Source organism: Scyliorhinus canicula, chromosome 27 (genome assembly GCF_902713615.1).
Source record: "Scyliorhinus canicula chromosome 27, sScyCan1.1, whole genome shotgun sequence".
Classification (NCBI taxonomy): domain Eukaryota; kingdom Metazoa; phylum Chordata; class Chondrichthyes; order Carcharhiniformes; family Scyliorhinidae; genus Scyliorhinus; species Scyliorhinus canicula.
Window position 1 is genome coordinate 6,422,679 of NC_052172.1, and position 20,780 is coordinate 6,443,458.

Here is a 20,780-nt window from a genome sequence, read left to right on the forward strand (position 1 = left end):
ATTGGCCATGCTTAATTGCCCGTAGTGTCCTTAAAAGTAAGGTTAAGGGGGGTTTGTTGGGTTTCGGGTATAGGGTGGATACGTGGGTTTGAGTAGGGTGATCATTGCTCGGCACAACATCGAGGGCCGAAGGGCCTGTTCTGTGCTGTACTGTTCTATGTTCTATGTTCTATTTGCAGCTCCCACAATCAGCCCCCACAGCCTAACAATAACGAATACTGCTAATTTAAACTTACTTACATGTCTCGAGATCATCCATCCTCTGAAGGAAGACCGTGATCTGGAAAGGACCCTGAGGACCCCAACAGATGGACCAGCCTTCGCCTCATCTGCAGACGCGACCAAGAGACGTCATCTGCTTACTGGCCTTCAACCAGGTTGAATTGTGGTAGCATTGTGGATAGCACAATCGCTTCACAGCTCCAGGGCCCCAGGTTCGATTCCGGCTTGGGTCACTGTCTGTGCGGAGTCTGCACATCCTCCCAGTGTGTGCGTGGGTTTCCTCCAGGGGCTCCGGTTTCCTCCCACAGTCCAAAAATGTGCAGGTTAGGTGGATTAGCCATGATAACTTGCCCTTAGTGGCCAAAATTGCCCTTAGTGTTGTGTGGGGTTACTGGGTTATGGGGACAGGGTGGAGGTGTTAACCTTGGGTAGGGTGCTCTTTCCAGGAGCCGGTGCAGACTCGATGGGCCGAATGGCCTCCTTCTGTACTGTAAATTCTATGAAACCCATCCACGCCGGAGCGTGGTCTGGACATCCACCGACCTGTGAAGCCAAACCACAGCCCAACAGCGACCTGGAATGCTCGACCGCGCAGACGCACTGACCAACGCAGGAACCACAAGCAAGGCAACAAATCCTCCATCCACACACCGGCCAGAGTGAATAAACTCATTGGACACAACTACTCCCTTAACAGTGCAGACTCTCACCGTCTCCCAGGCTCGAAAACAAGCAGTCAATCCAGGAAGCGTGGAAAACGTGCAGGCCTGCAGGCGAGAGTGAAACAACGCTGTCCCAAAGCCCCCCTGCCTAACTTACTCCTAGCTAATGTGCAATCTCTGGAAAACAAGCTAGACGAATTGAAAGCCAGAATCACTTTTCAAAGAGAACCGAAGGACTGCTGTGTGCTCTGTTTCAGAGACATGGCTCACTCCTGCTTCAGCCGACAGTGCCCAACAACCAGAGGGCTTCTGAATCAACCGAATGGACCATACTGGGACCTTACTCACGCAAGGCTAGGGGAGGTGGGGTCTGCCTCCTAATCAACACCACCTGGTGCCTAATGGTCGCTGCACTGGTGAGTTTCTGCTCCACGGAACTAGAATACCTGACGATAAAATGCCACCCAAATACCTTCCAGAGGAGTTCCGCTTCGTTATCCTGATGGCAGTTTACATCCCAACCCATGTTGACGTGAAAGTCGCGCTGTAAGTAATATACACCACTACAAATAGCCTTGAAACGAAACATCCCGGGGCCTTGTTCATTGTAGTTGGGGACTTCAATCAGGCCAAGGTCAAGAGTGTACTACTAAGTTACCACCAACATTCGTCCTGTTCCACTAGAGACCGAACAATCCTGGATCACTGCTACACAAATATCAAACATGCCTACCGCTCTATCGCCCACCAACCCTTTGGCAAATCTGACCACAAGTCTCTGCTCCTGCTTCCGGCTGATAAGCAAAAACTGAAGCGGGGGATCCGTCAAAAATGTTGTGCATTGTTGGTCTGAGGAATCTGATGATCTCCTACGGGACTGTGTAGAGTCAGTGGACTGGTCAGCATTTAAAAACTCTGCGACTAGCCTGAACGAGTATGCCACTACAGTAACTGATTTCATTAGTAAGTTTGTAGAAGACTGTGTGCCAAAGAAGCAAATCCGCGTGTTTCCCAACTGGATGCACAGGAATATCCACTGCTTGCTGAAGTCTCGGTCTGCGGCATTTAAGTCAGGCGACCCTGACCTATACAAGGAAGCCATATATGATCGAAGGAGATACGTCAAAGGTGCCAAAAGACAGAACCAGACCAAGCTCGAGTCCCAGGCTAGCCACACGGAGCCCGCCGTCTATGGCAAAGTCTGCAAGACATAATGGGCCACAAGATGAAGGCATGTAAAATCGGCAGCTTCACCCTCACTGATGAGTTCAACGCATTCTATGCCCGCTTTGAACAGGAGGTCAGCCAGAGCACGCCCTCCACCCTGGAAACCTCGGATGAACTTGTATCTGATGTCACAATTGAAGACGTCAGAGAAGCCTTGGCGAAGATCAATCCCCGGAAGGCAACTGGCCCTGATGAAGTACCCGGACGGGCACTCAGGTCTTGCATAGATCAGTTGGCGGAGGTATTCGCATCTTCAACCACTCTTTACAACAATCTGAGGTACCTATCTACTTCAAGAAGATGACAATAATCCCTGTACCAAAGAAAAAATAAGCAGCGTGCCTTAATGACTATCGGCCAGTGGCTCAGACGCCCATCATGATGAAGTGCTTCAATATGTTTGTCATGGCATGAATCAACTCCAGCCTCTCGGATTGCCTTGATCCACTGCAGTTTGCCTACCGCTGCAACAAGTCCACAGTAGAGGCCATCTGCCTGGTACTGCACTCAACACTGAGACATCGAGATAACAAAGACACCTATGTCAGACTCCTATTTATTGACTACAGCTCAGCCTTCAACACTATTACTCCTACGAAACTCACCTCCAAGCTCCGTGGCCTTGGCCTCCGTTCCTCTCTCTGCGACTGGATCCTCAACTTCCTAAACCCACAGGCGACACTTAGTAAGGATTGGCAACAACACCTCCTCCACGATCATCTGCCACACCGGTGCCTAGAATGTTGTGTCCTCAGCCCCCTACTATTCTCGTTATACACCTGAGACTGTGTGGCTAAATTCCGTAGTGGGTCAGATTTCAAACAATGACGAGACATAGTACAGGAATCGGGGCAGCACGGTAGCATGGTGGTTAGCAAAAATGCTTCACAGCTCCAGGGTCCCAGGTTCGATTCCTGGCTGGGTCACTGTCTGTGCGGAGTCTGCACGTCCTCCCCGTGTGTGCGTGGGTTTCCTCCGGGTGCTCCGGTTTCCTCCCACAGTCCAAAGATGTGCGGGTTAGGTGGATTGGCCATGCTAAATTGCCCGTAGTGTCCTAAACAAAAAGTAAGGTTAAGGGGGGGTTGTTGGGTTACGGGTATAGGGTGGATACGTTGACTTGAGTAGGGTGATCATTGTTCGGCACAACATCGAGGGCCGAAGGGCCTGTTCTGTGCTGTACTGTTCTACTGTTCTATAAAAAAAGATAGAGAATCTGGTGAATTGGTGCAACGGCAATAATCTCCCCCTCAATGTCAACAAAACGAAAGAGATTGTCATCGACTTCAGAAAGCGTAGTGGAGAACATACCCCTAGCCACATCAATGGGAACGTAGTAGAAAAGCTTCAAGTTTTTAGTTGTCCAGATTACCAATAACCTGTCCTGGCCTCCTCATGCCGACACTGTGGTTAGGAAAGCCCACCAATGAATCTACTTTCTCAGAAGACTAAGGATATTTGGCATGTCAGCTACGATTCTCACCAACGTTTAGAGATGCACCATAGAAAGCATTATTTCTGGTTGTACCACAGCTTGGTATGGTTCCAGTTCTGCCCAAGACAGCAGGGAACTACAAAAGGTTGTGAATGTAGCCCAGCCCATCACGCAAACAAGCCTCCCGTCCATTGACTCTGCCTATAATTCTCGTTGCCTCAGAAAGGCAGCCAGCATAATTAAGGACCCCACGCACCCCGGACATACCCTCTTCCACCTTCTTCCATCAGGAAAAAGATCCAAAAGTTTGAGATCACCTACCAATCGACTCAACACCAGCTCCTTCCCTACTGCCATCAGGCTTTTGAATGGACCTGCCTCGTATTAAGTTGATCTTTTCTCCACACCCTAGCTATGACTGTAACATTATATTCTGCAGTCTCGCCTTCCTTCGCTATGTACGGTATGCGTTGTCTGTACAGCATGCAAGATATAATACTTTTCACGGTATACTAATGCATGTGACAATAATAAATCAAACAAAATCACACAAACATTTTATTTCTACTTCTGTCACATCCCAACTTATCATTAGCAAAGGTCACCCCTCGGCCTTTTCTTTTAGAGGTAGTGACTCTCAGTCTGAACACCCCGCTGACGGAGGTAACACGCACCAGATGTAATCCAAGTAAATTATTGTTTACCCGTTATTCTCTCACTTTGTGTCGACCCTGTCTGATGTTCTCGCGAGAAGACATTCCGAGAAAAAATATTGCAGAGTGCAAAATGAACTCCAGTCGGCCGAAGAGCCCTCTGGCTTTATCTCGAAAAGCTTTCTCCTGTTACCTTCGGGGTTTTTGTTGAACTGCTCCATCTCTCTGAGTCACTGTGAAGACTCCAGGCGCAGTAATACACGGCCGAGTGATCCACCCGCAGGTTGGAGGAGTCCAGGTTTAACTCATAACGAGAGGGTCTCGAGGCATTTAATCCTTTTACGGACACTTCTGTCACCACGCGTCCTGTCATTAAAGAGTAAAATATCAACTGCAACCCCTTCCCTGGGTATTGTCTATACCAATACATGTAGATAGTATCGCTTATCCCCTTCACAGTGCATGTGACTTCTAGCTTTGCCCCAGGAAATTTGGATACAGAGGCGGGAGACTGGTGAATAGTCTGTAAATTCACGTCTAGGAAAGAGAGAGAGAGAGAGAGAGATCAGTAATGCTGGACACTTGCGGAAATAATAGGCTGGTGGAAAAATATAAAATTGACATTAATAAGTGTTACTACATATAATTATTGTTTACTTACAGTGAAACAGCATTGTCAGAGCCAGAAAAAGATACATCCTTTAAAGCTGCCTCTTGATCAATGCACGGTTCAGAACAGGATTGAGGAGTGTTGGCTGCAAGGAACCCGCTGTCGTTAAATCATTGCAAAGAACAAGGAGACGTTAGTCACGCCCCTCCACCAGTTGAACCAATCGGAATCGAGTTTGGGTGTCAATGTCCCTTTCGCTCTTGTCTCGATAACTCACTCTGCATCGCCCTGTCGATCACTCTCTCTCTCCGTCACTCTATCCGGATACTTTTAGCTTAAGCATACCACTTTCCCCTGCCCTCTTCCCCGCCCCGCCCCCTTGAGTGTCCGTGTGTGTAAGTGCCTGTGTATGTGTACGAATCTCTCTGTCCCTGTATCGCCTTTTCCCCCTGTCTCTCCGTCATTTTGTATCCTGTTTTCCTCCCGATCCATGCCTCGCCCTTTGTTTCACGATATTCTGATTTTCTTTCATTCCACCCAGGACACTGACCCGCGGACTCCGCGGACTCCCATGGCGAGCGTACGAACGAACATCATCAGCTCTGGCTATTCCCGATTGCACGGAGGCATGAGACAAATGTGCCCATTGTCCCGCTGCTGTTCTTTCTGGTAATTGAGCCACTGGCCATCACTCGCAGATCAGTGAAGGGGAGACAGAATATCTCTCTATGCGGATTACCTTCTCACTGATGTATTGAAGCCCCCAGCCAGCATGCGTAAGATCACAGAACCACTGAGGGAGTTCAGAGCCTTCTCGGAACACAACCTAAACCTGAGCAAGAGCCAAATCTCCCCGGTAAAGCTGTCGGGGCGAGGAGCAGAGCTAGGGGCTCTGCCGTTCATACTGTCCCAAACCAAGTTCTGATACATGAGGATGCAGTTCGCCTTCGACTGGCCGCGGCTCCACAAATGGAACCTATCCAGCCTATTGGAGGAGTTGAGGAGGGACCTGCAGAGGTAGGACTCCTTCCTCCCTCTCTAGTTGGAAGAGTGCGGACAATAACAATGAACCAGTTGCCAATGTTCCTCGTCATATTAAGATTGCTCCTGTTCTTCATCACCATATCCCTCTTCACTCAGGTGGATCATTGTGGCTTTCATTTGGGCGGGGAAGACCCCCAAGTTCCGCAATCCCATCCTACAAAGAGGTGCATGTTAGGGGGCGGGGGGGGGGGGAGGGCTTGGTCGTACCCAAGCTTCCACCCACTACTGGTCAGTAAACGCAGAGAGTGTGGGGTTGGCTGGGAGAGCCAGAGATGGAAGGGTGCAGATGGAGGAAACCTCCTGCATAGGAACTTCCCTTCCAACATTGGCCACTGCCCCACTCCCATTCCCCTCTACCATGTACTCGAGGAGCCCGGTAGTAATGGGCACACTAATGACCAGAAAACAGCTCAGAAAACGGGAAAGTTGGGAGGAAGTACTAGACATAGAGATAAGGGGAGGAATCTGGAGCGAAGCACCGCATCTTGTAAACTCCACAACCTCATGCGCAAGGTGGGGCCTAACGCAGCCAAATGTGGTGCCCAGAGTGCACCTGACCAGGACACGCATGCGTGTGTTCTTTTCGGAGGTGCAGTACAAATGTAAGAGTCACAGGGTCCGGCCAACCACACTCGCATGTCCTAGTTCTGCTCCACCTGATTTGGTTGTGGACCACCTTGTTCGAGGCGATGCCCAATGTTGTGGGGTAATGGTGATGCCACGCCCCTTCTTGGTGGATTTCGGGGTCTTGTAGCATCGAGAACTCTTCAGTGGGAGATCGGACCTGGGCGTTCGCAGGCCTGATAGCCAACCGGAGATCCTGCTCACATGGAGGTCGGCGGCGCCACCCAAGGCCGCAGACTGTCTGTCCGAACCAGCCGGATTGCTGGAACAGATCACATTGACCATCCGGGGCCGGGGGCCTGTTCCAATCCACAGGGAAACAGTTCACCAACATCTTTGAGGACCTATTTCTCACTCGCAACTCGGAGGGAATGTTTGAGCAGGCGGCGGGGGGTGGGGGGGGGGGGGGGGGGGGGGGGAGGAGGCAGAACTAGTGGGGATGGACGGTGGATGCGGGGGGGAGACAGTGCGAGGGAGGGGTGAAGATAGCACCCATAATACAGGTAAAACAACAAGTGTTGGGCACAACAAGAGTACGGCGGCCCCGAAAAGTACAACAGCAACACGTCTCAAGAAATTGGCAGAGTCCTCAGGGGTCACCACCTTTGGCTGGCCTGGTCCTGAGGTGCTGTAGGCTGAGACTACTCAATGGCGTAACCCACCTCTCCCCCCACGACCCCCCAAGTCACACCAGGTTTTTTCTTGTGTTTTGCTGTGCTAAACAACAATAAACGTCTAAATTTGTAAGTATTAACAAGTCTGGCAAGATGCGCACCGCAAGCGAATAGTTTAATCGCAGTGTCTAGGTTGAATTCAAAGATGTATCATACTTATTTCTGTTATTTTGGTAGAAATAAATGTAATCGGATTAAAAATATGTGATACGTGTGTTTGTTATAAAACTAAAACCTTTCAATGAAAAAATGCTTTAAAATATATATATGGCTGGGCCGAAGCTGTCATGATGTAACAGTCCACCGTGCCTACATGTCGGGATCAGTGAGCTCAATTGCCTTCTCTTAATCCAACCAATAGGCTCACCGGGGCAAAGTGGCGTTTTCATTTTCTACTGACGGTTTCTGGGGTTCTGCCCGGTCTTCTCCTGCTACAGGTTCAAGAGAGTTGAATCGCTTCGCTCTGCTTCTTTGTGAGTGGCTCCAGGAGACTGACTGACTTCTTCCTGTGCCGGTCCGCGCGCTCATTAAGCATATTCCAGGCAGTTGTGTGTCGCAAGGTCCTACAGCGCCCCGTGCTGCATACACCATGTCAGTGTAAAAAATCTTGCTTTGGTTTCTGATATTGACAACCTCTGAGGTTGTTGTCATCCTATTTTTTTTCAGAATAGTAGAAATGTTTGGGGAAAAGTACGGAATAATCCGTTGTATATTTCGCCAATAGATCACTTTCATTCTACCCCGTCTTTTCGTAACCAGAAGCACCCTGTTGACAGAATGTTCCAGCACCGCACTATTTTACCCTTATTGTTTTCTGCCCAGTTTGTGTTTTTGTTTAGAACTGCTCGTCTCTCTGAGACCGTTAACCTCCCCTGTGGATTTATTTAACTGGTGCCTATGGAGGCAGACACATACTGCATCCCATCCCCAGGGCCTTGTCTGTATCACCATATATCAACAGTACTGGAGCCGTCCAAAATGCGCTTTCGTTACATTCTCTCCCCAGGAAATGTAAATACCGCGGTGGGAATCTGTCGGATCATCTGCTTGTTAATATCTGAAAAGAGACAGGGAGAGGAGCAGGCCAGTAAATTGCGACTATCTGGAAAAGGAGTAAAGAGTGAGTAAAGGACCATTATGACCGAACTCTCTCGTTTGGAATATCCTTATGGAGAAATAGGATGATCAGACCCAGTAACAGAAGGGCTTTGTCTCGAACTTTACTGCATTAAAAAGGTGCGACCGTCAGCGATATTGTGTGGTCCTCTGGTGGGCAGCCCGCAATTTTCAAATGATTGAGGATAGCAGGAAGAGAAAATCATTCAGCGTTCAACACGCCCATTCCTTCTCCAATCAACCAAAATGGATGTTTGCCCTCTATTAGCAATGGCTCACTGAAAATTGTGCATAATTTATATTGTTCGTGTGTTCTTTGCTCATCGGAAATGCAATCATCCAATCTTGGAGCCCAAATGACCACCTCTGGTCATCAGCCAGATGCAGGTTCGGAGTTCACCACGTGTCACTGAAGGCTGAACGAGCCGAAGCAGCCGACAACGAGAGGCAGAAGGTGCAGAAACAATCGGCTCACAGGGTGACATGCTTGTGTTCATTATTGCGTCTATCGCCATCAGGAGAAATAATGAAGGCCCCCTTTACGAATACCCCAACTGTGGAAAGTCGAACACCGATGTAACATCAGCATTCCCGCTCAATCAGTAGGAATTATATGGAAGAGGTAGTGTGTCTGTCGTTAACAACGCTAATGTCTGAAAATCAGGATGATTTAGATGTCAATTTATTGGCGGGTGAATCCCGGATCCACTGGATTCAGCTCCTCGCTGCGCTATTCCATTGGAGCAGCATTTCACCTCCTCCCTTCCCAATATGCAGCGCCCAAAAACATTGCTTCCAGGCGAATCAGGAACGCTATTTTACTATTGCCTTGTTAGTCTGCTCAATTTACTGTACCCCATGCTGTCTCCTTTAGTTTGGGGGAACCAAACACATTTGTGGACCATCTCCATTCAGGCCTCAAGCGTGAGGTTGAGATTCCAGCCACGCCTCATTTTAACTCTCAGTCTCACACCCAATCTGGCTGCTCTGAGATGGGCAACTTGCACATATACGTTGGAGCTCAAGGGAAACGTATGGAACAGCACGTCATTTTTATTGGTCACTTTTCAGCTTTCCAGAGTCACATGAATTTCAGGAATTTTTTGTCGCAGCCAATACTCACATCCTTTTTAGAACAAGGATCTTGGCAATGCTTTTCTTCCGTTCATTTCTACCTTCTCTAAGCCGAACTTTATTCTCTGCACTTGACCCAGTGAACCCACCTATTGCCTTGAACAAACATCCCTCACATCACTGATCCTCTGATACTTCCAGTCTATCACTGATCTTCTCTTTTGGTTCTTTCCTCCCCTCCCCGTTTCCCTGACTCTGTGCATACTTAGACGTCATTACAGTTCCAAAATGTTACATTTCTGATGAAAGGTAACAACCTGTAACTTTAGAACTGACCCCAGCACGACAATCTCCAGCAAGGGTTTGTAAACGGCCGGCTTTAGAAGCCAGCGCTGCTGTGACACCAATCTGATCCCCGTTAAACGCCCAGCCAACTAAGCCAATCAGGCACCCGAGGGGTTTTGCATCAGTGGCAGGGGGAATGAATGTTTCAGCGGCTCCACGGATGTACATAAGAAAGATGAAGCAGAATCGTTTGAAAATGGTTCCCATAACCGAAATGTGGAAGACGAAGAACTGGAGAATCCTCTCGGTATCCTGGGGAAGAATTTATCCTCCTACCGATTTCACTGAATCAGCATATTGGATTGGATTGGATTTGTTTATTGTCACGTGTACCGAGGTACAGGGAAAAGTATTTTTCTGCGAGCACTCAACAGACCATTAAGTACTTGGGAAGAAAAGGGAAGAAAAGAAAATACATAATAGGGCAACACAAGGTATACAATGTAACTACATAAGCACTGGTGTTGTGTTAATATTTGAGAATTGTTACATTGCTGGTGTCGGAATTTTTTGTGCAATAATTTGCTTCCGCATTGCTGGCATTTAAAAAAATACTTTATTGTCCATGAGGCTTTGTTGACGCAGCTCGAACTATATACATCGCTTCAAGTTAAACTCGTTTGAGCATGCAGAGAAAGTTAAAAATTGGAACGATTCGTGGGATGTAGCCCTGAGGCCCATTATTGATCGCCTTTGCACTGAGCCGCTGGCTAAGCCACATCTGGGGGTATTTAGGCGCCAACTACATTTCTATGGGCCTGATGTGAGATGTCACATTTCCGTCCTTAAAGGACATCAGGGAGCCAATGAGGTTTACGACTAACATGATGGTTTGACAGTCAATATTAATAAGTCTAAATTTCCTTCATTCAGTTATTGATTGAATTTATATTGGGACCAGCTGCCAGGGTGTGTTTTGAACACTAACCCCTAGAGTTTCAGCGTGGACATTTGGATTTTGCGCGTCAATTGACGTTATAACTTCAAGTACAATTCGAGGAGAACATTACTGTCACTGTGTGGAATTCTTGGAACTCCCTTCTAAATAGTTTAGCAACACAAGAACTGCACTTATTCAAGAGGTTAGCGCCCCCCACCTTCTCGACGGCAATTGGAAATGGACAATAAAAGTTGGCCGAGCCAATGATGCTCCAATCCCAGGAGCGAGCACCTTCAAACTATTTTTTGTATTATGACAACAGGAAGTAATCTGTGCGTCTGCCCTCTGGTGGTCACGAAGGACCTGCAGTAGGGTCTCAACATTGAATTTCATCATTGTGGGCATTTGGCTAGGTGCAGTTATCCATTTGCAAATGGTATAATATAACCCCTCTCATAATTGGTAATTATTTTCAGTGTGGATGAAAAAGTTTACTACCTGTTTCCTTCTGCAATACGCTTAGGGGTGGCAGGTCTGAGGTTCAAAAAGCGATAGTAAATTGCATTATAGTGAGTGGGATTGCCACCTTTTACTGTGGGAAGGAGCTGTGATGCCAGCCCGCTGCTAGGTTTCAAGACACCTGCTCAGGCCTGAAGAGCAACCTGCCGTGGGTAGTCGAGGTATTCGTGGTCGTGGTCCATGTAGGTCCAAACTACAAAGGGGTCTACATTGGAGGACGAGGAATAACGTTCTGCAACATCAGAATGATGAGTTTGGGACCAATTTACGAAGCTCAAAGGAAATAACGTCTGGCTTAATTCCTGGCCCACGTGCAAATTGGCATAGTGCGAATTGTGTTAGAGAAATTAATACGTTACTCAAAGAGTGGTGTGGGCGACGTTGGACCCCGTTCATGGGGTACCAACACCAGTACTGGAAAAAATAGGCTCTTTACCTTTGGGACGGTCCACACGCTAACCTTATTGGGGCTGATATTGCAGTGAGTTACACATCTGGTACAGTAGTAAAGCATAGAAGTAGAGAGGGTGGAGGCAGGGGTTTAAGTTTGGGAGGTTGTGGTATGACAAATAGTAAATACAAGATAAATGAAAAAGATACTATTGTCGTAAATTATGAACAAAGAGTGGTAGGAAGGGACAGAGTATACAAATGTAAGAGTATGTTAGCGGGCTCCGTGTCTGAATGCACATTGCTTTCAAAACAATATTAAGGAATTAGAAGCGCATATGGAAATTAATCAGTACGATTTGATAGCTATTACAGATATGGCTGCAGAATGACATAGATTGGGACACGAATATCAAAAGGTGTGTGACATTTATGAAGGACAGGAAGTTAAGAACAGCGTTAGCTTTGAAATTAATGATGGTATTATCACATTAGGGAGGAATCGCCTAATTCCAGAAAACCAGGATATAGAACACGTTTGGGTTGTGACGGCAAATTATAAAGGAAATAAGTCACTTGTGGGAATGATGTACGGGCCTCCTAATTGTAACTACACGGTATAGCAGAGTATAAAAGAAGAGATAACATGAGCTTGTTGGAAATGTATCCCAATAATTATGGGGATACAAATCTGCATGGGCAAAGGTAGGGTAGATTAAGAATTCAGAGAATGTTTTCGTGATGGTTGACTCGAATAGCCGGTTCTGGAGCAAACCAGATTTGGTGGGGGGGGGGGGGGGGGGGGAAGGGGGGGGGGGGGGCTACACTATATCTGGAAGTATATAATGAAATAAGATTAATTGCTAACCTCGAAGTAAAACAAGGTAGCAGCTTCGTAATCTGATTGAATTTGGCATTCATTTTGAGGGAGAGAATAGGCCGTCCAGGGCGAGTTCTTCAAACATAGACAATGGCAATTAAAGCGGAGCTAGCGAGAGTGAACTGTCAATATATTTAAGGGATAGATCAACAGAGGTCCAGTGGCAGACATTTAAAGCTTTATTTCAGAATGTACAGAATAGATACATTTCAATGAGAAAGAAAAACTCTAAGGGCGGGCTCGTATTCTTCAGTTAACTGAAAAAAGTTAAAGACAGTATTAATCTTAATGAAAAAGCACATATTTGCACAAAGACGAGTGGCAGATCAGAAGATTGGCAATGATATAAAGAATATAAAATATGACAAAAAGATTGATAAGGAGACAAAAACTGGAGTACGAAAGAAAACTAGCCAGTCATGTAAAGATGGTAAGAGTTTCTATCCATAATTAAATAAGAAAAAGGTTGAGGAAGTCAGCATTGTGAAGAATATCTGGGGAATTGATGGAAAGTAGGACTATGGTGGGTGAATTTAACAGAGATTGTGCACGGGCCTTTCTTGTCCCGGACACAGATTACATTCAAGAAATAGCTTTAAATCAGGAACTGGAAGGGCAGGGGAACGCCTGAAAGTTACAATCATCAGGGAAGTGGTATTTAGCAAATTGTTGGGTCGGTCGTCTGACATAATCACGGGTCTGGATGGACCCCACACCAAAGCCTTGAGAGAAGGGGCTAATGTGATAGTTGGGCTTTGCTTTTCCATAATTGCCCAGATACAGGTTCAATTAGATTTGAAGGTAGAAAATGCAACTATTTATCCAAAATGTAGAAGAGACAGAAAACGATAGATCAGTTTGTAAGTGACCTTCCTGTAGACTCCCTTATTTCCCATTTATTTTTCTTCATCGTTATCATTTTGTTCCATTGATATTTAATGGACATAGACGTTTAAGTCAAGCAGAGGAAGTGATAATCACAAAAGGTGAAACATAGAGCACTGTGCTATTGAAGATTTAGCTTTTGAACAGCAGAACTCAGACTTTCTCACAGCCAAGACATCAGACGGATTCGGTTCAATTGGTTGGCCGTTTACCAATGAATTTGCCAAAGGCGACATTCTACCAACTACAGGCGGTGATTGGGTCCTCGCCATGTTGGGTGGTTTTCAGAGAACCCAGGAATGTCCAGTCGGCAGCAGGAAGCTGAAAGAAGAAGCTGTGAGCTACTGTCCCACTCTCTCTCTCTTTCTCTCTCTCTCGCTCTCTCTCTCCAGAAAAGTTGTCTAGCTGCAGATTTCTGTATCTGCAGAGACATTTTAAGACCTGGATGAATCTGCAGTGAAAACCATTCCAAACACCTCCAACTGAAGAACTAGAGTGAAGAAAGGTGTACTGGAAGACATCCATCTGAAAAGACTTTCATTTTTTTTATCTTTACACCCGTCCTCTTCTCTGTGTCTGTCTGTCCTGTCTGTGTGCAGACTGGCGCGAGCAGAGTGGGGTGGGGGCGGTTAGGAACTGAATAATAGTTAACTAGTTGGATTTGCTGTCTATTTACCCATAGTTACTGTTTTTAATAATCATGAATTGTGTTTAACTTTATAAACCTGTAGAATTTGTAGTGCAGAAGGAGGCCATTCGGCCCATCGAGTCTGCACCGGTCTTTGAAAAGAGCACCCTAATTAAGCCCACGCCTCCACCCTATCCCCGTAACCCAGTAACTCCACCTAACATTTTGGACACTAAGGGACAATATACATTGGCCAATCCACCTAACCTGCACATCTTCGGACCGTGGGAGCAAGCCGAGCACCCGGGAAAGCACAAATTCCACGCAGACAGCCAAGAATATAGTTATTGTACAGCCAATCAAGATCAAAGACTTTAGGTATTTTCTAATAATTATGGATTTCAATTGCTTTGCAACTCCGGGTCCAGTGGTTCAATTTAAATTTGGTATGGACAACGAAATCGACAAGTTCAAAAAACAGGTTTTGGATTGAGGGAGTAGATTTCAACAAAATAAGGCAGGATCTGGCCAAGGCAGACTGGAAAGAGGTACCCGAGAGGAAACCTGCAGAAGAGTAGTGGGATGCGTTCAAAGATGGAATGGGGATGGTTGAAGCCCAATATGCTTCCTCTATGGAAATACGTAGGTGTAACAAACCCTGCGTGACTAGAAACAAGCAGGATGCGATGAGAACGGAAAGAGAGGCTTACAACAAATATAAGGGGCACAAGTCTGCAGAGGCATTAGCGGAGTACAGAAAGTGTCGGATGGAGTTTAAGAAATTAATTAGGAGAGCAAAGAGGGGCTATGAGAAATGTCTGGCTGGTAGTGAAAATCACAAGATATTCGATAAGGATATCAATGGGAAGAGGATAACCAGAGAAAGGGTGGGGCCCATTAAGGAGCAAGGGGAAAGCCTGTGGGTGGAGCCAGAGGACATTAGGAGGGTGTTGAACGAATATTTCACATCTGTCTTCTGCCAAGAGGATGAGGACTTAGCTATGGAATTCGAAGGTCAATTGTGAGGTTCTTGAGCAAATTGTCGTAATAATCTGTATTAGTGTCACAAGTAGGCTTACATTAACACTGCAATGTAATTATTGTGAAATCCACTAGTTGTCATATTCCGGCGCCTGTGCAGGCACGCTGAGGGAGAATACAGAATGTCCAATTCACCTAATAAGCGTGTCTTTTGGACTTGCGGGAGGAAGCCGGAGCGCCCAGAGGAAACCCATGCCGACATTGATATCTCGGTAGTACGGTAGCATAGTGGTTAGCACAATTACTTCTGAGCTCCAGGTTCGATTCCCGGCGTGGGTCATTGTCTGTGCAGAGTCTGCACGTACTCCCCATTTGTGCGTAGGTTTCCTCCGGCTGCTCCGGTTTCCTCCCACTGTCCAAAGATGTGTAGGTTAGGAAGATTGGCCATGCTAAATTGTTCCTTAGTCTCCAAACTTGCCCTTAGTGTTGGGTCGGGTTGCTTTGTTACGTGGATACGGTGGGGTGGGCTTCGGTGGGGTGCTGTTTTCAAGAGCTGGTGCAGACTCGAATGGCCGAATGGCACCCTTCTGCATTGTAAATTCTATGATAATGAGGGGCCTAAAAGTGGACAAATCTCCACGTCCGGATGATTTGTATCCCAGGCTGCTGTGGGAGGCAAGCGAGGTGATTGCCGGGGCTCAGGTCATATTTGTAATTCCTCTTTCACCACGGGGTAGGTGGCAAAGGACTAGGGAACAGCTAATGTGGTCACTCTATTTAAAACAATTTGTAGAGGCGAGCCAGGAAACTCCAGAGCAGTGAGTCTCACGCCAATGGTTGGGAAGCTACCGGTGAAGATTCTGAAGGAGAGAATGTATCTCCAATCGGAGAGGTAAAGTTTTATCAGAAATAGCCAGCATGGCTTTGTCAGAAGAGCGTCACGCCTGATGAATTTCATTGCCTTTTTGAGCATGTAATCAAGTGTATATATGAGGGTAGTGTAGATTATGTCGTTTACCTGAATTTCAGGAAAGCCTTTGACAAGGTCCCACATGGGCGACTTATTAAGAAGGCAAATGCACATGGGATACAGGGTGATTTGCTAACGTGGATTCATAATTGGCTTATCTGTCGGAGATTAACACGAATTGTTTTGACTGGAATGACGGGGGTTGAAGGGCGTCCTGATGGAGGTTTACAAAATTATGAGGGCATGGACAGAGTGGACAGTCAGATGCGTTTTCCCAAGGTGGAGGATTCAATTCCTAGGGGCATAGGTTTAAGGTATGGGGTGGAAAGCTTAGGATGTGCGAGGGAAGTTTTTTTACACAGAGGGTAGTGGGTGCCTGGAACTCGCTGCCGGAAGAGGTGGTGGTAGCAGATAAAATAGCAATATATATGAGTTATCTTGACGAATACATGAATAGTATGGGAAAAGAGGGCTACTGACCCCAGAAGTGCAGAAGGTGTGAGTTTAGACAGGCTGCATGATCGGCACAGGTGTGGAGGGCCAAAGAGCCTATTCCTGTGCTGTACTTTCCTTTGTTCTTTCTTAAATTAGGAAATGAAATAGAATGTTACCATTTGTTATGAAGGGAATTGATTAGAATTGATTAGTGGCCAGCATTGTTGCTTCACAGCTCCAGGCTTCCAGGTTTGATTCCCGGCGTGGGTCACTGTCTGTGTGGAGTCTGCACTTTCTCCCCGTGTCTGCTTGGGTTTCCAACGTGTGCTCCGGTCTCCTCCCACAAGTCCAGAAAGACATGCTTATTAGGTTAATTGGACATTCTGAATTCTCTCTTACTGTACCGAACAGGCGTCGGAATGTGGCGACCAAGGGCTTTCCACAGTAACTTCATTGCAGTGTTAATATAAGCCTACTTGTGACAATAATAAAGATTATTATTATTATTCGAACCGTGGGAATATTTTGCTTCAGTTTTACAGGGCACTGGTGAGACTACACTGGAGTATTGTGTACCGTGTTGGTCTCCTTATTTAAGGAAAGATTTTAAAGCATTAGAAACACTCCGGAGAAAGTTTGCTGAACTGGTACGTGGAATAGGTATGACATGAGGAAAGCTTGGAGAGGTTAGATTTGTGACAACTGGTGTTCAGAAAAGTAAGAACCGACTTGTGATTATATACTTCGTGGGAGAATCTAGAACTACGGGTTGCTGTTTAAAAATAAGGAGTCGCTTTTTTCAGAGAGATGAGGAGAATATTTTCTCATAGTGAGAATTGAGTGAGCCTTTGGAACTCTTCTTCAGAAAGATGTGCTGGCGAGGGATGTGAGTGGGAAAAGAGAAAAGTTGTTCCGAATACGGTGAGATGAAGATAAGTAGGAGGGAAATGATATGAGAATAATAAATGGCTCGTTCAATCTGTTGTGCCCGCGATTAAGCGTTTGTATGACCTTGACCTGTGCTCTATAATTCCATAATCCCTTAATTCCCGTAAAAATGATTTCATCTTTCAAGCTCAAGGAGTTTAATTACCCATCTGAGAACCGAGTTAAATTATTTATTTTGCAGAACTCCGGAATGCTTAGAAAATTGTTCAAAGACAGCGCGAGTCTGATAGAGAAGTGGGTTAACGGTTCTCAACAACTGTTTGAACGGCTGTCAGGAGGCAGGTGTGTAGTGAGAATGGTATCTGAAGAGAGGTCGCAAGTTTGCACTTCGAATCGTCCGTGGCACGTTTAACATTTCGAGGATTAACTGTTTCCTATATTAGGGGAGGGGTGGGGCTGTTCCTCTTGCAACAGTGAAAATAAGAGGACATTTGATAGAGATTTTGAATATCATGAAGCGTTTTTACAAAGTAAATAATGAGAAAAGCAGTAGGATCTCCTATCAGCTGACTGGATGATCTTTAAGTAGGAAACATTGTTTTAATGAAATGGCAGAAACAGAGAACATAGGGTTCGAATGAGCAATTCGCCTTCTCGATCCTCTCTGTCATTCAATTAGTTCATGGACCTTCTAATTGGACGCCATTTGCCCTCGCTGTGCATATACACCCTGATCAGCAGATCAGTGGGGATCTTTGGATCAGCAGATCAACAAGAGATCAGTAGAATCCTTCTCCTGAGTGAATTGTATCATCTGGGATCGCACTGTTTTAAGGACCATGTCAGCAAAGTCCATGGCAACTTTTAAAGATAATGGGAGAAATACATGAAGCGGAATATTTTTACGGCTTTTGGAACGGGTCAAGAGAACGTGAATTAATCAGATAGATCTTTCAGAAAGCAACTCGCACTCTGGACCGAGTGGCCTTCTCGTCAGTTGGATCGATTTCTGATTCTATGATAAGCAACGCATCATTCGTCACGTGCTAACGAATAATCCTTTTGGAAAGTATATCGCAAAGGTAATGCGGAATTTTAATAATCAATAACACATTGACATGGTCTTATGTGAAAGAGAGAAAATGGTGAATCAACATTGATACAGTAAGAAATCAGGGTTAATGTTACTTATTTAAGCGCTAAAATGTAATTTATGACGTTCAAGAGCTAAACACATACATTGATAGATGAGAGATCTATGACTGTTAGATCGATAGATAGATAGATAATAGATAGATAGACAGACAGATAGATAGATAGATAGATCGATACATACATAGATAGATAGATAGATAGATCGATAGATAGATAGATATAGATCCTCCACAGTTCGGGTTTTTGTTGAGCCCCTCTATCTCTGTCAGTCAGTGTGCAAACTCCAGGCGCAGTAATACACTCCCGAGTGATTGGCCCACAGGCTGGTTGCTTCGAGGTAAAAGTGAGTGTCCTTGTTTTTTCTGGCGGTGAAACCTTCCACCTCACCGTTGTGATTGATCATGTTACCAACGGAATAGAAAAGGTTCTGAGGCTCCCGGTCATGATGCCATCGATACCAGTAGAAATTGCTGGCAGCAGTTGCTTTTCTGTAAATGCATTCGAAGCGAACCCGACTTCCCGGGGAACTGGAGATAAGAGGTGGAGTCTGTTCGATCTGCACGGACGCCACATCTGTAATACAGAGAGTGATAAGACTGACCTGTTAACGTGGAGACCCCTTGAGTACAAGAACGGCAAAATAAATAAATTGGATGGGGGGTGGGGGAGAAGGAGGGGAATGAATCAGTGAGCTACGGATAGAGAAAGAGCGAAGACCAGGTAACAGGTGAGAGGGGAGAAGGAGAGAACCAAAGGCAAGCGAGAAAACGTAAAACACAGTCAAACCAAAGACAATTCCAGTTCACGAAAGGAGTGAGATGAAGAGTGGCGGAAAATCATTGCGGGGGGGGCTGAGAAACAAGTGGACGAAGGGAGGGTTAAACTGAAGGGGAAAATTACGAGACAGGTCGTAAGAGAGAAAAACAGAGCGGCAGCGATTTAAAGAACGCGTGACAGGGAGAGGAAGATAGTGAGAAAGAGAGTCAGCGGCAATCAGCAGAAGCAGAGAGTCTAGACATTTAGGCGGTTTAAAATACGCTCGGAATGTTGATTAAACTCTAATGGGCGCACACAGGGCAATAAAAGTGAACATCACTGACACCTCAAAAGCCAGTTCCTCCTTACCCGGTAACAGTTGCAATAGAATCCAGAGCGCTGACACAAACATCCTTAAAGAGTGTTTAGTTGTCGAATAATTCTGGAATATTAAAATGTCTGGTCATGAATTCGGAGTTACTGAATCGTCTCCAAGTTCAACGTAAAACAGCAAAGGATCAACTTCTTATGTCGTTCGTCATTTCCTGGGTGGGGCTAATGCGGATTCTGGATGTTTACTTTTCGCCATTTGAGAGCAGAGTCTGACGTTAGTTTAAGCCTACAACAGTTAGAGTTAGTCCGAATCATTCTCTCACTTCTCATTGAGCGGGGGAACTTTATCTGAATCCAGGCAAATGTGTGCACAGCTCTGTGTATCCCCGCTATCTCTGCACTCGCTGCTGTATCTGGGTCTAACTGGGAAGATAGTGGATATATTGCTGGTGGAGCCGTATAGAAGACTCTGCCAATGATCCACGGACATGAGTTTCACACCCAGCTCCCGCTGCAGATTCAATAAAAATTGCAATCAAACGTTTCAATTCCATTTCATTTTAACTGATTTTTTCCTATTTCTTTGTCTCTTGTCTTTCTTTATACATGTTCACCCCTCCATCTTCTCCACCTTTCGTTACCCTTTCTCTCCTTGCTTCCCCTTCCCCTCCCCCCACATCTACATCTGTCACAGTTTACCCTCTGTTGTTAGTTTCTCTGCATTTTGGCCTTTCAGGCCTTTTGTTCTCTCTGGGGACTGCCATTAGCCCTCTTTCACGTTGCTGTCTGTGGCTATTCGCACGCCGTTCCCCTGGGTAACTGTGGCTATGACTCACCTTTCATTCTCACTCCACAGGATAAATATTTCTCACTTGCCCTGTCTTTAGCTTTGACAAATGGTCATCTGGACTCGAAACGTCAGCTCTTTTCTCCCCATGCAGATGCTGTCAGACATGCTGAGATTTTCCAGCATTTTCTTTTTGGTTTCAGATTCCAGCATCCGCAGTAATTTGCTTTTAATCAAAAGCTGGTATCGGTATTAGTGTCCATGAAACATTCTGATCCTGCCTGGTGTCCACGTGACTCCGGGTACAGGCATGCCCTCTGGCATGGCCAAGGAAACCAATTAGCTGTCAGGAAAGTGGCTCGCCACCAATTTCTCAACGGCATTAAAGATGGACGACTGTTTTTGAACTTGGTAATGACGGCAGAACAATTGTGTTTTCATAGATGAGCATCTTTTGCGATTTGGAGACTGAAGAATCTGGGCCGGTTGACGGATTACGGAGATAGGATACGGCAGCTGTCACTCAAATTGTAAGGGGCTCAAGAAAATCCCCTTTCTATTTTTAAATATTGCACAAGTATAACGAAATTCTACAGAAAGCCATTATCAA

General features: G+C 45.9%; 1 gene segment (V, D, J or C); it reads right to left on the reverse strand.

The window, feature by feature from the left end:
• Positions 1 to 18,217: 18,217 nt before the first annotated feature.
• Positions 18,218 to 19,562, reverse strand: LOC119957970. The segment is given in 2 exon segments: positions 18,218 to 18,867; positions 19,420 to 19,562. Coding segments are annotated over 2 exon segments (351 nt in total).
• Between the last annotated feature and the right edge of the window lie 1,218 nt (positions 19,563 to 20,780).